At 48.6% G+C, this 12,387-nt stretch overlaps 2 protein-coding genes across 3 annotated transcripts; one reads left to right on the top strand and one right to left on the bottom strand.

Moving 5' to 3' along the window:
* Window positions 1-813: 813 nt before the first annotated feature.
* ONS95_010685 (uncharacterized protein) lies at window positions 814-2,842 on the top strand (the record flags this gene model as incomplete). Its single annotated transcript, XM_058504303.1, has 5 exons — window positions 814-952; window positions 1,037-1,445; window positions 1,500-2,362; window positions 2,419-2,518; window positions 2,599-2,842. The coding sequence occupies 5 exons, from the start codon at window positions 814-816 to the stop codon at window positions 2,840-2,842; spliced, it is 1,755 nt and encodes a 584-aa protein (XP_058361017.1).
* Window positions 2,843-4,606: 1,764 nt separating this feature from the next.
* ONS95_010684 (uncharacterized protein) lies at window positions 4,607-9,330 on the bottom strand. Of its 2 annotated transcripts, XM_058504301.1 has the most exons (4): window positions 7,923-9,330; window positions 7,291-7,864; window positions 6,360-7,238; window positions 4,607-6,305 (listed from the first exon to the last, which is right to left on the bottom strand). In XM_058504301.1, the coding sequence occupies exons 1-4, from the start codon at window positions 8,268-8,270 to the stop codon at window positions 6,268-6,270; spliced, it is 1,839 nt and encodes a 612-aa protein (XP_058361015.1). In that variant the 5' UTR covers window positions 8,271-9,330; the 3' UTR covers window positions 4,607-6,267. The 2 variants fall into 2 exon arrangements, with proteins under 2 accessions (XP_058361015.1, XP_058361016.1); XM_058504302.1 differs by lacking the exon at window positions 7,923-9,330 and having other exon boundaries at window positions 4,607-6,722; window positions 6,801-7,238; window positions 7,291-7,897.
* Window positions 9,331-12,387: the final 3,057 nt, after the last annotated feature.

The following is a 12,387-nucleotide window of genomic DNA, read 5'->3' as shown; positions in this document are numbered from 1 at the left end:
CGGAGATAGTGACTGCATGGTAGGACTGGGTGGGATGCGGTACAGAGTGGTATTTAAGCTTATAGTATGTTCAATGAGAGTGCGGGGTATTTCAGGTACAAGCTGAATGCAGCGTGAGATTGTGTTGGTTTGTGGGGGACCGTTGGTTGGAGGTGGGGTGAGGGACCGGAAGTAATATTTTGTGCAGATGAGAATAAATGAACCTCTGAAATATTTACACAAGGAACAGTGGAATACTTGGTAGGCAGATATTGTTGCATTCCACTTTATCAAATAACCAACAATCGCTGCATCAGAGCAAGCCTCGGCTGGATATTCGTCGACCCGGAAACAGAAATACATTAGGCTAGAGCGAGCCAATATGTTGAACACGACACGACATTGACAATTAATCTATGGATATGCAGTTCTCTTCTCTTCTTGCTTATCGTTATCTTCATCTTTATCTGTGACGTTTGTATCGTCGTTACTCGTCCTTCTCTTAAAACTGCCATTCAAAACTGCTATTCACCGCTCAAGTCGGAGATGAATCGCAGCGTCGTTCGCTCGTTCTGATCAAGTAAGATTACATATCTGAGTCAAGGCCGACGGCGAGGAAGTGAATGGAAGATTTAATGACTCTTTGCTGAGAGGAGTTGATTCATTCGGTTAGGAGTTTCTGGAGACCGGCTATAAAAGATAGAGTTCTCTTTGCTCCTGTCTACAACTTCGACTTCAACTCCATCTTCCTCCGTCTTTGGACAATACGAAGGACTTTGCTCGAAGATTACTTTGGTTGATACGGGTCCTTCCCTTACTTGAGTGATTTCATTCATGATGAAGTTCAACTTGAGCCCATCCATGCTGCTTGCGGCTTTGTCAGCCTTGGCTTTCACTTCCGCTCTCAGCTCCGGTCTGGAGAATCGTCAGGGTCAAATTATTGATACTGCTCCTACAGTTACGGACTGTGCCAGTAAGTATTTCTCTGTCCTTCTATTTCTTAGAGTTTATACAGATAGATCAAGAATAAACAACAGCTAACCTCTCATCCTCCCAGATGGCCCAGACTGCAAGCTCGCCGCCACCTACTGGAACGACTGTCAAGGTGCTCACGTCCTCGGAATGCCCTCTGACCCCTCCTCCAATGTCCGATCTTGTCTCTGCCCACCCGGTCGTGCCGTCCCATCCCACATTGACTGGTACTCCAAGTTCCGAAACTGCATCATCTGCGTTGAAATGGCCGCCGGTACCCCACGCCACGATCTGCCCATGTATATTGAGGTTGAGAAGGTTGCTGGTTCTGCTCACAACTCGGTTGGATATTGTCATGGTACGTTGAGTACCGAGCAGTTTGTTGATCAGATGAAGAGTTTGGTGAAGGAGAAGGAGTTCCCGCTTGAGCTTCCGGAGGCGGTTTTGAAGTCGGCTGGTGGAAAGGGTGGAGTTGAGCGTGCTGTGACTCCGATGTAAGAAGTGTGTCTCCAGACTGTGAGATTTGTTCGATCTCTAACATGAAGAAGTACACTTGCAGTCCCGATGCATACGACCACTCCATTCTCAGCTCCAACGGCACCAGCTCATTCTGGTTTCTCGGAGACAGCTCTTACTGCTGTTCCTAACAGCTTGTTCTCGACTTTTCCAGCTGTGCCCATGAGCTCTGTACTTGCTAGTATTTCAGCGGCTTCGTTCTTGTCGTCGATTCCAACCGCCGTGCCAAATAGCTTGTTCTCAACTTTCCCAGCCGTACCAATGAGCTCTGTCCTCGCTAGTATCTCAGCAGCTTCATCCTCGGCTCCGACTGCTGTACCTAACAGCTTGTTCTCTACCTTTCCAGCTGTTCCTATGAGCTCTGTTCTCGCAAGTATCTCCGCAGCTTCGTCTTTGACTCCGACTGCTGTACCTAATAGCTTGTTCTCTACTTTCCCAGCTGTTCCAATGAGCTCTGTCCTCGCAAGCATCTCATCCGCCATGATGGCAACCAAGACATCAGCTAGTCAAGTCTCTAGTCGCTCTACCAGCACTCCAGTCCTCAATTGTAGCCACGATAACTGCTTCCGAGGAGCCCTCCGCTCAGCCCCAGCTGTAATGAGCTTCTGCTCAACATACACGCAGAATCCCGTGACTGCGGGCACTGGATTCCCGAGCTGTCTATTGCCTTGTAACAACTCGCCTGTCAGCATCTCGTCTGCTTGTAGCTGTTTGGCTAGTCATAGTTCGTCAATTTCTAGCGCGATTTCTATGCCTACGTTTACTAGCAAAGCCAGTGATAACTCAGAGGACTCCGCGACTACGACATCTTTGAGCTCGCCTAGCGTTTATCCAACTGCGAATCCTGCCAAGTGGATTAGTCTTCCTGCTTCTGAGGCAGTTAAACTCTGTGCTGGTATGCATTCACTCTGCTTTCTGAACTTCTAAGGAACAAATACTAACATGTTACAGCATCGAAGTCTTGTGTCAACGCCCACATTTACCACGATACCTGCCTGAAGGAAAACGATGAAGGCGTATGGAAATGCCTCTGCAAGAAATGGCCCATTGCGTAAGTTCTCCACCTCCTCATTTCAGTCTCAACACAACACAACACAAACACAGGGCACAACTAACATCACCATTACCTAGATGGAAATACAACCTCAACCAATGCACCCAATGTCTGGAAAACACCCTCCCCAGATTCGCCAGCAATGTCGAAAGCCTCACCACCGTCGTCGAGCAAGGCCGTGCCGCCTTTTGCGCATATACTGGCTCCAAGGATGGTGCGAAGGATGCATTAGTCACGACTGGTAAGATTATTACGGAGAAGTATCAGTCTTCGGCGGTGTTGTTTAATATGACTTTGATTGATGCAATTCCTAAGAACTGAGCGTTGGCTAAGGGCGGACGTTTCGTATGGACTGGCTTGCAGCTTCCAATTTGGAATTTCTCGGTGTTTTAGGTGTTGCGTTGAGTAATCACATTTGGCGATTGAAGAACACGTCTGCGCTTACATGATTGCAATGCTTTTATGATGATGAAAGAGGGTTTAATTGACTTGACATTTCAAATGTGATCCTGGAACGGTGACGAAATCCGTACCTCGGAAAAGAGATTATTGGGTAATCACTCGGTTAGTTTTGTTTACCTTCTGCTATCCCGCTATCAGCACAAACTCCATCAATCGAAGAACGAACACTCGTAAACCCCCGTAGATTCTCTCACGCATGCATCACTTCACCACCTCGGAAAATCCCAAATCTCAAATCCCAAATCCCATCTCCCAAGTCTCACAGTATGAATCTGTGACAATGCTCAGTGCAGTACATGCATTCGATCTGGAACTCGTCTAATTACCTACCTAGTCTAGGCTCGCTCCCAAGTGTCAGCTACCTAGTACCTAGCTACCTAGACGTCGCCTGACATCCGAACTACACAGTCTACACCTCCCACTCCCACTCCCACGCACTTAACATATCTACCTGGTAAAAAGAGATCGATCAGATCCAACGATAACATCATGTGGAGGTGGTACATTACCGGTAGGTATTTCGGTACTGTGCAAGTTTTTGGACATATGTAGACATAATTATTTCATCTACCTACCAAACCACGAAAAAAAAAACCATACGCCGCAACCCAAAGCAGGCCCTGCCTTGTAGGCGACCCAATTACAGCCGCTCCCTAATCAATCAAACACTCAAATACTTTTGTATAAATCCGAATAGAATTTGGCAATTTGGGATTTAGGAATTTGAAAAATTAGTAGCTATCTGTTCTCCATTTGGCAAACAAAAATAAACGGAATTAATCATCTGCCGAGTTTATTTATAATTTACTGATTTTAGTCTTTGGGAATAAAAGGGAAAAGGAACGGAAAGGAAAGGAGAGAAAAAAGATATCTAGAGACTTAGGGAAGAGGGGGGAGCGGGCGGTGATGCGTAATTCAGTCTAGTCTAGTGGTCTGTGTTGCTTGATGTTCTCCGTAGCTACTACACGTTGAGATGGTTGGTTGGTTATATATGGCGTAGGGATGTGGTAGGATATGTAATGTAATGTGTACTGTAATGTATAATATATACTATGATATGATGAAGTGTGTGTTTTTCAACGAGTATTCGAATTCGGATTTGAATTTTTCCGTTTTATTTTTGTTCGGTCTCTGACTTATGCTACCCCTTCGAGTCTTATGATTCTCACACAGTCACACTCGAACCTACTTACGATGTAGATTGATAGATAGATAGGTATAAAAACAATCCTCTTCACTGCACTACTGGACTTGACATCGACATCGACATCGACATCGACATCGACATCCAACCTTAGCCTTCCTTCCTCCATTATCTATACCACACCTTTTCACGACACAATCCACCACACCTGCCTACTACTCCACTACACACTACACAATTCATCACATCACACTATAACAACACATCTTAATTTCCATCTCCATCCCCATCTCCAACCCCATCCCTACCCCCCAAATTCAATTCAATTCTCTCCCCTCTCCTCCCATCCTTCCGTATAAATCAAGACCCAAGACCCAGCTTAGCGAGAGAAAAGAAAAACTATAGATAAAAAAAACCAAAATCACAAACTGTCGCCCGATAGATCGATAGATCGAGGTCACATATAGCATATAGGTCGGGTCGCAAATCAGTCACATTAATAAAAGATAAAGGATAAAGGTTAGGTTAGGTTTAAAAAGGCTTTCGATTTTCTTTTCCCTTTCCTTTCTTCCCATCCGTCCTTTCTTCCTTTCTTCCTTCCTGTCCTTCCTTTCTTCCCTATTCTGTATCCACGCCAGCACCCACAACACAACTATACCACAACCAGATTCACACACCACACCACCACCCACAGCCCCCTCAGCATCAACAAACTCTCCAACTATCTTTCCACTGACACATGACCAATATCCCAATCCACGATACCTCACCGACCAGACCAGATCGGGACAGGAAGATTCATGTGAAAAAATTCCGGGCGGGTGTTGACGACAGCGATAGGTGGCAGCTAGAAGGAGAGCACACACCATCACCCCTACCCACAGCCACACAAAATGCAGAGAGATTATGCAAGTAGAATTAAAAACCCAGAAAATCAGATAACAACTCGAGAAGAAAGCCCGGAAGAGGACACACACACACACACACACACACACACAAGCAAGCAAGAAAGAAAGCAGCAAACGGGTCAAACATTCGCATTCGCAGAAAGCAAACATAAGGTTGAGAGCGATGGTAGATAGAGTACAAAAAAACACAGATCCTCCCGTCCGCCCGTCCGCCCGTCCGCATGTCCGCCCGCCCACCCAAAGATAAAAACCCAACCGAACCACTGAATCAGCCAGGCCAAGCCAAAGCCAGCCTCATATATGAACCCAAGAGAAGAAACCCATCAAAAGTTCGAAAAAAGAGAACCTATGCCATTTCATCACAACGAATTGCTGACATGGTCTCATTCGAGGGCTCTCGCAAGTTCCAAGGCTTGTGTTCATTCGTCCAGTAATCTAGGTGGGTTTCGGGTTTCGAAAGTCGAGGAAACCGAGAAGAAGGTGAAGAAGGTAAAGAAGCATTTCGTTTTTTTCGTTGTCCGTCCAAAGGGTGGAAAAGGCTCGAGAGATTATATAAGGAGGATTCGGGGGGCACACCAATGGGGATGGGTGTGATGGCAAGCCCCCCTTAGAAATAATTAGTCGGGGTCGAGTCCCATTTTCCGTATCGTGAAGGATAAAGGTCATACGGCGTAAATCGTGATGGTTGCCCAGTCGCTGTATTGTGGTATCCTATCGTGTGGTTTGTTTTGATCGCATGAAAGCTAAATTTTTGGGGGGAATCGAAAAGTAAAAATTGGGTCGAATGAACAGTTGAGTCAAAAATGTCGTCTCATCGTCCGTTCCATCGTTCGTTAAGTCGAGAGAAAAAAGAGATTATCCCATAGATATGTACTGAAACAGCAGATGACAGGGCAGAAATATGCGAACATTCCAACGATCCAAGCAGGCGTTCTTGGGGGAAATGATCGAGGATGCCGCAATTAAAATAAACAGAACACAAATATCGCAAAAACTCCAATGAAGTAGCCGAGATGTCTGACTGCTAAAAAGCGAGAACCAGTCAAACTCCATCCAGACTGTGATGTATCCGATAGGTTCGTAAGTCGTCGGATTGCATCTATACACTGAAGACAAACCCCGCTTTTTATGTTACTGGCAAGATGCGCCGAGAATATAAGGTTCGCACAGCAGATCTAAAGTGTATCGTCGTAACGTCGTCAAAAAGTCTCTCGCGGGATCTAGCGAAGACTTTACATGTATCGCGGGGCACCGGTTCGATCGGACGAATCTTGCGCTCTGTTATCATCCCAGCCGTTTTCATAGCTATTCGGGTCAATCTCACCACTACCTCTATTAACATGACCATTTTGTCGTGGTCTTGAAAAGCCGTTCCCAGCTCCCCAGTCTGCACCAGGACCTCTTGGTTGCCTTTCAACCGCGGTGCCATTTCGTGGGTTCTCATCGTAGTTGCCATTGACGGTTCTATGGCTTCCAATGGCACCGGTGCTTGGAGTGTGGGTTTCCCGTTCTTGGCCAATCCTGCCAGTGGCATTTGGGCGGTTAGAGCTGGGACGGTCGTATCCGATGCTCATATTACTGATGCCATTCAGGACGAAGGTGTCATCTCGGCCATTCATCCCACCTCCGGCTGAGGTTGGAGTGAGGTTCGGGGTTCCAGATGCGGCGGAACCATGGCTATACTCTGCTGCATATCGTGAGATGTTTTGCGTTAAACCAACAGGGAAACTGGCAGTCGAGGGTACGGGTGATGGGGTATACGAACGCAGGTCCGCGAATGATTTGGCCGCTCGCAAATTGTTATGTGGTGTCAGACCACTCAGGCCTGGGGATCCTGGGATGTCCAGAAGGCTGGATCCTTGGCGATTCAATGAGTGGTAATGACCAGAATTTTCCCGGGCTTCGCTAAAGTCAATCGTCGCTGCACGATTCAGTCCTCGGCGGGATGATTCGGTATAATAGTTATGCTGAGCAACAGGAGGGCTGATCTGTACAGCTCTTTTGAGGATCTGCACACATCGAGAATCTCCAGAACCTTCCGATCGATGTTCAAGCGCCATGTGGTGTGCGAGAGTGTGAATAATTCGGCGGTCAGCAGGTGAAATCGAAGGTGGGAAGATCAAGGTCTCGCGATTGACGTCGTTCTTGAAAAGTACCAACTCGCTATAGTAACCAAGTGTTATAGGTTCGTTCAAGTCCACGTCTGCAAAAAGGAAATTAGTACACGAAACAGAGCCTCAGTAGAAATAACATACCTAGCTTGCCACGGAATGAAACTGGAGATGGTGATGCTGGAGGAGGGTGATTAGCGGAGCTCAAGGAGGTCATGGAAGCCATAGATGACTGAGTGTGAAGCGGGTTCTGGACTTGGCCGGGTGCCAGAGGTTGATGCTGCTCCTGGAGTTGTCCACGCTTCTCTCTCTTGTCTCTCTCGATTCTCTCCCGCTCTTGAACAGGTAGCATCTTCTTGTATTCGACCCGCAACTTCCTTCCCTGCAAGTCCATGTGGTTCATGGCCTGGATGACAGTCTGCGTCTCATCTGCACTGGTGAAGTTGGCAAAAGCCAATCCTCTGAAAACCCCCGAATCGAAGTGGTAGTTGAAGGCATATGGCAGAGGTAGACGCATCTCCGTCATGCAAGCGATGAGCTGTTCCTTCTTGACAGCGAAAGGAATATTCTTGATGACAATAGCAGTAGGGATAAGTTCATCGTTGTCGTTTTGAGGAGGTGAAGCTCGTTGCTGCTGATGCTGATGCATATTAAACTGGCTATTCATCTGATAATTGTTCATAGGTTCGGCTTGGTGCATTTGAGGTTCGAGCCATCCCTGGAGAAAATATTAGTAGCGCACCAACAACATCATCACTAAACAGAAAATCACGTACAGTTGGAAGTCCAGCTCTTCTGGGAGCAGAGGGTTTGACCCGGCCCGTGCCGCCCATCATATTCGCACCAGCATTCGCCCCTCCATAATTCCAAGTCTGGTTCTCATAAGGATAATTTGAGGAATGTATAGTTGAGGGAGGCATCCTGTCGAAGCGGGAAGCAGGATCGTACTGGGAAGAATGATCGTCCTGATACAGGGCCTGCGGAGGTTGGGGAGTATATTGTTCGAACTGTCGCGACGGTTGTCTATTCAGAGTGAGCCCGTTTCCGTACCGATTAGGGACAGGCGACCGGTTCTGGCTCTGCGAGTAGTCGGCGTACATATCTCCTCCGTATTGCTGGGCCATCTTTTATATGCCGTGCAGATGTCCAGGAGGTGGGAAGGGAGGGCAGGGCAGCTGCTGTTTGCTGGGCCTGCAAAGGTATGCAAGGAGCCGGCAGTGGCACGCTGTGCAAGCAAGCTTCTAATGCCTGCTCCGAACTTCACGAAGCTTTCGTGCAGCTGGAGCGACTGCAAACGCTGGTCGCCGACGGGCAGCAGCTTCGAGCAGCTGTGTAGAGCTCAGAGAGAGCGGTGCAGGTGCTCTGCGTGGGGAGCAGAGAGGAGGGGGAGGGTTGCAGCGTCGGTACTTGTAGGGACGGTGCGTGTGGTGTGGTGTAGTAGTAGTAGGTAGTTTCTCCTGGAGCCGGTACGTACCAGTCAGTGCGGCTGGCAGCGAGTGACAGGAGAACGGTGGCGACGTCGTCTAATCCGTGAGGTCGTGGAGGTCGTCGTAAAGAATGGCGAAGGCAGTATGGAGGGACCTCAGTCCGTCGGCGTCGTTGTCGTCGTCGCAGGAAGATGGTTGGGCGAGGAAGAGAGGGAGGGAGAGGCAGAGGGAGATTTCACAATCCAGGAGCGGACGAGCGAGTGACTTTTCTGAGTGCAGGCCAGGGCAGGGCAGGGCAGGGCAGGGCAGGGTTGGGCCAGGCAGGGCAGGGTAGAGAGGGTGAGGGTGACGGTGACGGTGACGGTCTCCAGACTGACGGATACCGTAGCCACTAAACCCGTTGCGGGATGGGCCACCAGTGGGCTTTTTCGCTTGAGCAGCTGTTGCGCTAGGCGACGGGGACGGGGGAAGAGAGACTGCCAGAGCAGAGCAGAGCAGAGCAGCAGCAGCAAGAGGCAAAGGAAGGGATGAGAGATGAGATGAGATGAGACGAGATGAGATAAGAGGAGATGACAGTGGGTGTCCAGACAATATCCGACAATCTTGCAGTCCCGTCCAGAAATGTGCAGAGATGCAAAAAGATACCAGTTGCATGCAGTAGTGGATCGATATCTGCAGTAGGATGTTTCGAATACGGGCGGCAGTTGGTTGGCTGGTTTCCGCTGGGAATTGATGCTATTCGCAAGACTTTATTCTGGCCTTTGTGTAGGCTGCTTTGGCGTGGAGACGGACTGCTGGGAGTGGGAAGGGTCCACGGCGGCCTGTACGTATACTGCGTGGTGCTGGTAGTGTAGCCGGTGGTTGGAGTGACGACAGATCGATAGACCTGGAACACTCCTTCGGGAAAAATAGTGGTAAGGTAAGGACAGCAAATACTCCGTGCGTGTGCGTAGGTATGTACGCGTGTGTGTGTGTGTGTGCGTGTGTGTGTGCGTGTGTAGTTTCTCTGCTAGACGCGGTACAGTAGTTTGCTGCTTAGTTTGCTGTGTGTAACGTAGGAAGAAGGTTCGGAACTATCAATTATGATTCGATACGCCGTCTGTGAGCAGAGCAGCGAAGAATTGGTAAGGTTGTTTCCGCCGGTTGCCGGAAGTGCATCAGTGGAATGGATGCAGTGCGTGCAGAGAATGTGGGTTGGTGAAGGGAAAAGCAATTTTTGAGGCGCGATAATCTCATAGGGCAGGGGACGAGGAAGAGAATGAGGATTGCCAGATGTACGCCTGCATTTGCATCTGCATCGTCGGCGACGGGGGTCCAGAAATGTGAGGCTTCCCTTTAAAGTTTCGTTGTTTGATGTCGATGTCGATCACGATCAATCCACGGTAGATTCGAGGAGCAGTCGAATGTTGTGTGAAAACACTGAATAACTTATCAATGAAAGAGAACAAAATTGTTGAGCAATGATAAAGTCAAGATAAAGATGAGGGGTAACAATACACAAGCATGCGGCTGTTCTAGAAGAGTTCCGTGCGATGGTCTTCTAGTAGGCTGTTCATCTAATATAGGGAGGGCTGGATATATATTATATCATAAGACTGGCATTCAGGGGTGGCCAACAACACATATTCCTCTCCTCCCATCCCTCCCTATCTTCAACACCTCCAAACGCTCAAACCAAACCCTCTAAAACCCTCCAACCCTCCCAAAACAGCAACAATACAAACCTCCCAAGCCAACCACCCCCAATGATTTGATCGCCACACCAGCCCGTCCGTCCTCAATAATAGCCTCCAGCTGCTCACTCATGATCACCCTTCTTCCCCTCTCCTCGTGACAGTAGTCAGATCCGGCATTTTACCTACACGCGCCGCAGCGCCAATCCATCCATCCATCCAAAGAGAATCGCAATCGCAGCCTCCAGCCCATCATTGGCCGTGTACGATCCTGAACCAGAACCACCAGTCTGACAGCCATGGGAATCCTTACCCGCGGTTGGTCTGGTCTGGTCTGTACTGTTCTGGCCGTTCGTTAAAAAGTATTCTAGCCACCGGTATTGGACGAGGCTAGGCTACTAAATATTATTCTGTGAGTGGGTGGGTTCCTTTTGCATCGCGCACCTGGAGGCGAGGCTCTGGTTGGTGATGAGGGGCCCTGCTTGAGGTGAAGGCACGGGTGAGTGAGTGGTGGGCCCAGCCCAACCCAGGAAGCCAGGGAAACATGAGGTCGATATTGGAAGAAGAGGCTGCGCTGTGCTGCGCTGCTGCCGAGCGGTGGGTGTGGAGAAGGCAAAGGGTACCGACTCGTGAACGAACAGATATACCCAGAAAAGCGGGAAATTGGGTTATAGAAAATGAAATGAGATGGGGTTGCGAATACGATGTGTTAGATAGAAGAAAGGAGAGAGGTGAGGAGAGGAGAGGCGAGGTGAGGAGGGAATCTGATAAACGGCACAGACGCAGATATAATATCCGCTTTTGCTGCAACTAACAGATATAATTGAAGCCATTATGCTTCTGCAAGCGCTCAAAAGCAGGTTCAACGCCTCCTATATGTATGTCTGTATTAATCTCTTCTGCAGCACGATGAGCTGTACAGTAAAATGAGGATCTTAGTATGCAGATATATATATGTATATAGCGATTCTGCAGATGCAGGTCGAGTCTTGTGTATGTAGATTTGCTGTCTGTTTTGTCTGGCTGGAATGGAGGCGAAGGGAGGGTTCTCCGTTCCTTGTGAGGGGGCGGCCCGAGTTCGACCTGACTTTTGACGACTCAACGCACGTCAACTGAATCGAATGTCTCAAAAATCTAAGACTCGTGCCGCGTTTGAGTTCCTTTGTTTTCTTTTTCACTGTTGGTTTATTTATTCCATTAAGTGACTGACTGCATATCAATAGTTTGTCCGCTGAAAAAGTCAAATCTCAGAAGTGCGCACGCATCATTCTCCCGTGGGCTGCTTCGTAGTTTTTCCGCCCATTTTATCTGCATTGTTTTGAAGGTTCTCCTTTGTGTTACAGCGCAATTAAGGTTTCCAGAGGCAGGAGAATTATGATGGAATCTGACTCACGTAGCTTCGTCAAAGCTTGAGGGAGAAGTTATTTCTAAGCCCATAATCCCATTATCAGACTCGGATTATAGCTCCAGAGTCATCCGCCCGCCTCGCATCTCATCGCTTCGCCCCATCTCATCTCATCTCATCTCATCCCCAGATCTCTTCTTCAACAGATCCTTCTCTAATACTCTTCACGATCCTCTCGTCGCCTCACTTGCCAAATTCCATCATCCCGCACCATCGACACCTCCGCCCTCGCGACTACTCCCCCTAACTCCCACCCAACCAATCCAAGCCTCAAAAGTCTAAACCCACGATCCGGCGCAACACCGTTCATGCTTCGAAAAGGGGCAGCCTATCACCTCGCCTTCCGCTGCCATTAACTTACTATTTGGCCTGATCTCGGGCACTACAGTACAGGCAGGAGCTTGGCATCGGTTCGCCCCGCTCTCGAATGGCGATCAAACCATGCGGGACGGGGAAGACAAGGCCATTCTCGCCTGCCATTCGGTATTTCCAGGGCTCTCATCATCTTTGATTGGAGATGTCAATTTTATATTCCCCGAAACAACGACAACAATGTTCAAGATATGTTGAGGTTCCTGCTACGGATCGAGCATCGGTGAACAAGATTTGCAGAGGACACGCCCGTGTTGATGAAGAGTGTGCCATGGAAGCGACTTGGCTGTTGTTAGAGTGACACGAATTCGAGCTGCCCGATGACGGTGTAGCGCAGGAGCGTTGATTAGACTTCATAGTCCAC

This window comes from Cadophora gregata (assembly GCF_030347475.1).
Source record: "Cadophora gregata isolate MNR1 chromosome Unknown scaffold_4, whole genome shotgun sequence".
In the NCBI taxonomy this organism is placed as follows: domain Eukaryota; kingdom Fungi; phylum Ascomycota; class Leotiomycetes; order Helotiales; family Ploettnerulaceae; genus Cadophora; species Cadophora gregata.
This window is presented reverse-complemented; position numbering and strand designations above follow the sequence as displayed.

Coding starts and splice junctions, on each gene's coding strand:
- ONS95_010684 (XM_058504301.1), bottom strand. CDS start 8,270: ATGGCCCAGCAATACGGAGGAGATATGTACGCCGACTACTCGCAGAGC. Junction 7,865..7,922: donor GAAGAGCTGGACTTCCAACT/GTACGTGATTTT, acceptor TATTTTCTCCAG/GGATGGCTCGAACCTCAAAT. Junction 6,306..6,359: donor TCATGTTAATAGAGGTAGTG/GTGAGATTGACC, acceptor ACAGAGCGCAAG/ATTCGTCCGATCGAACCGGT.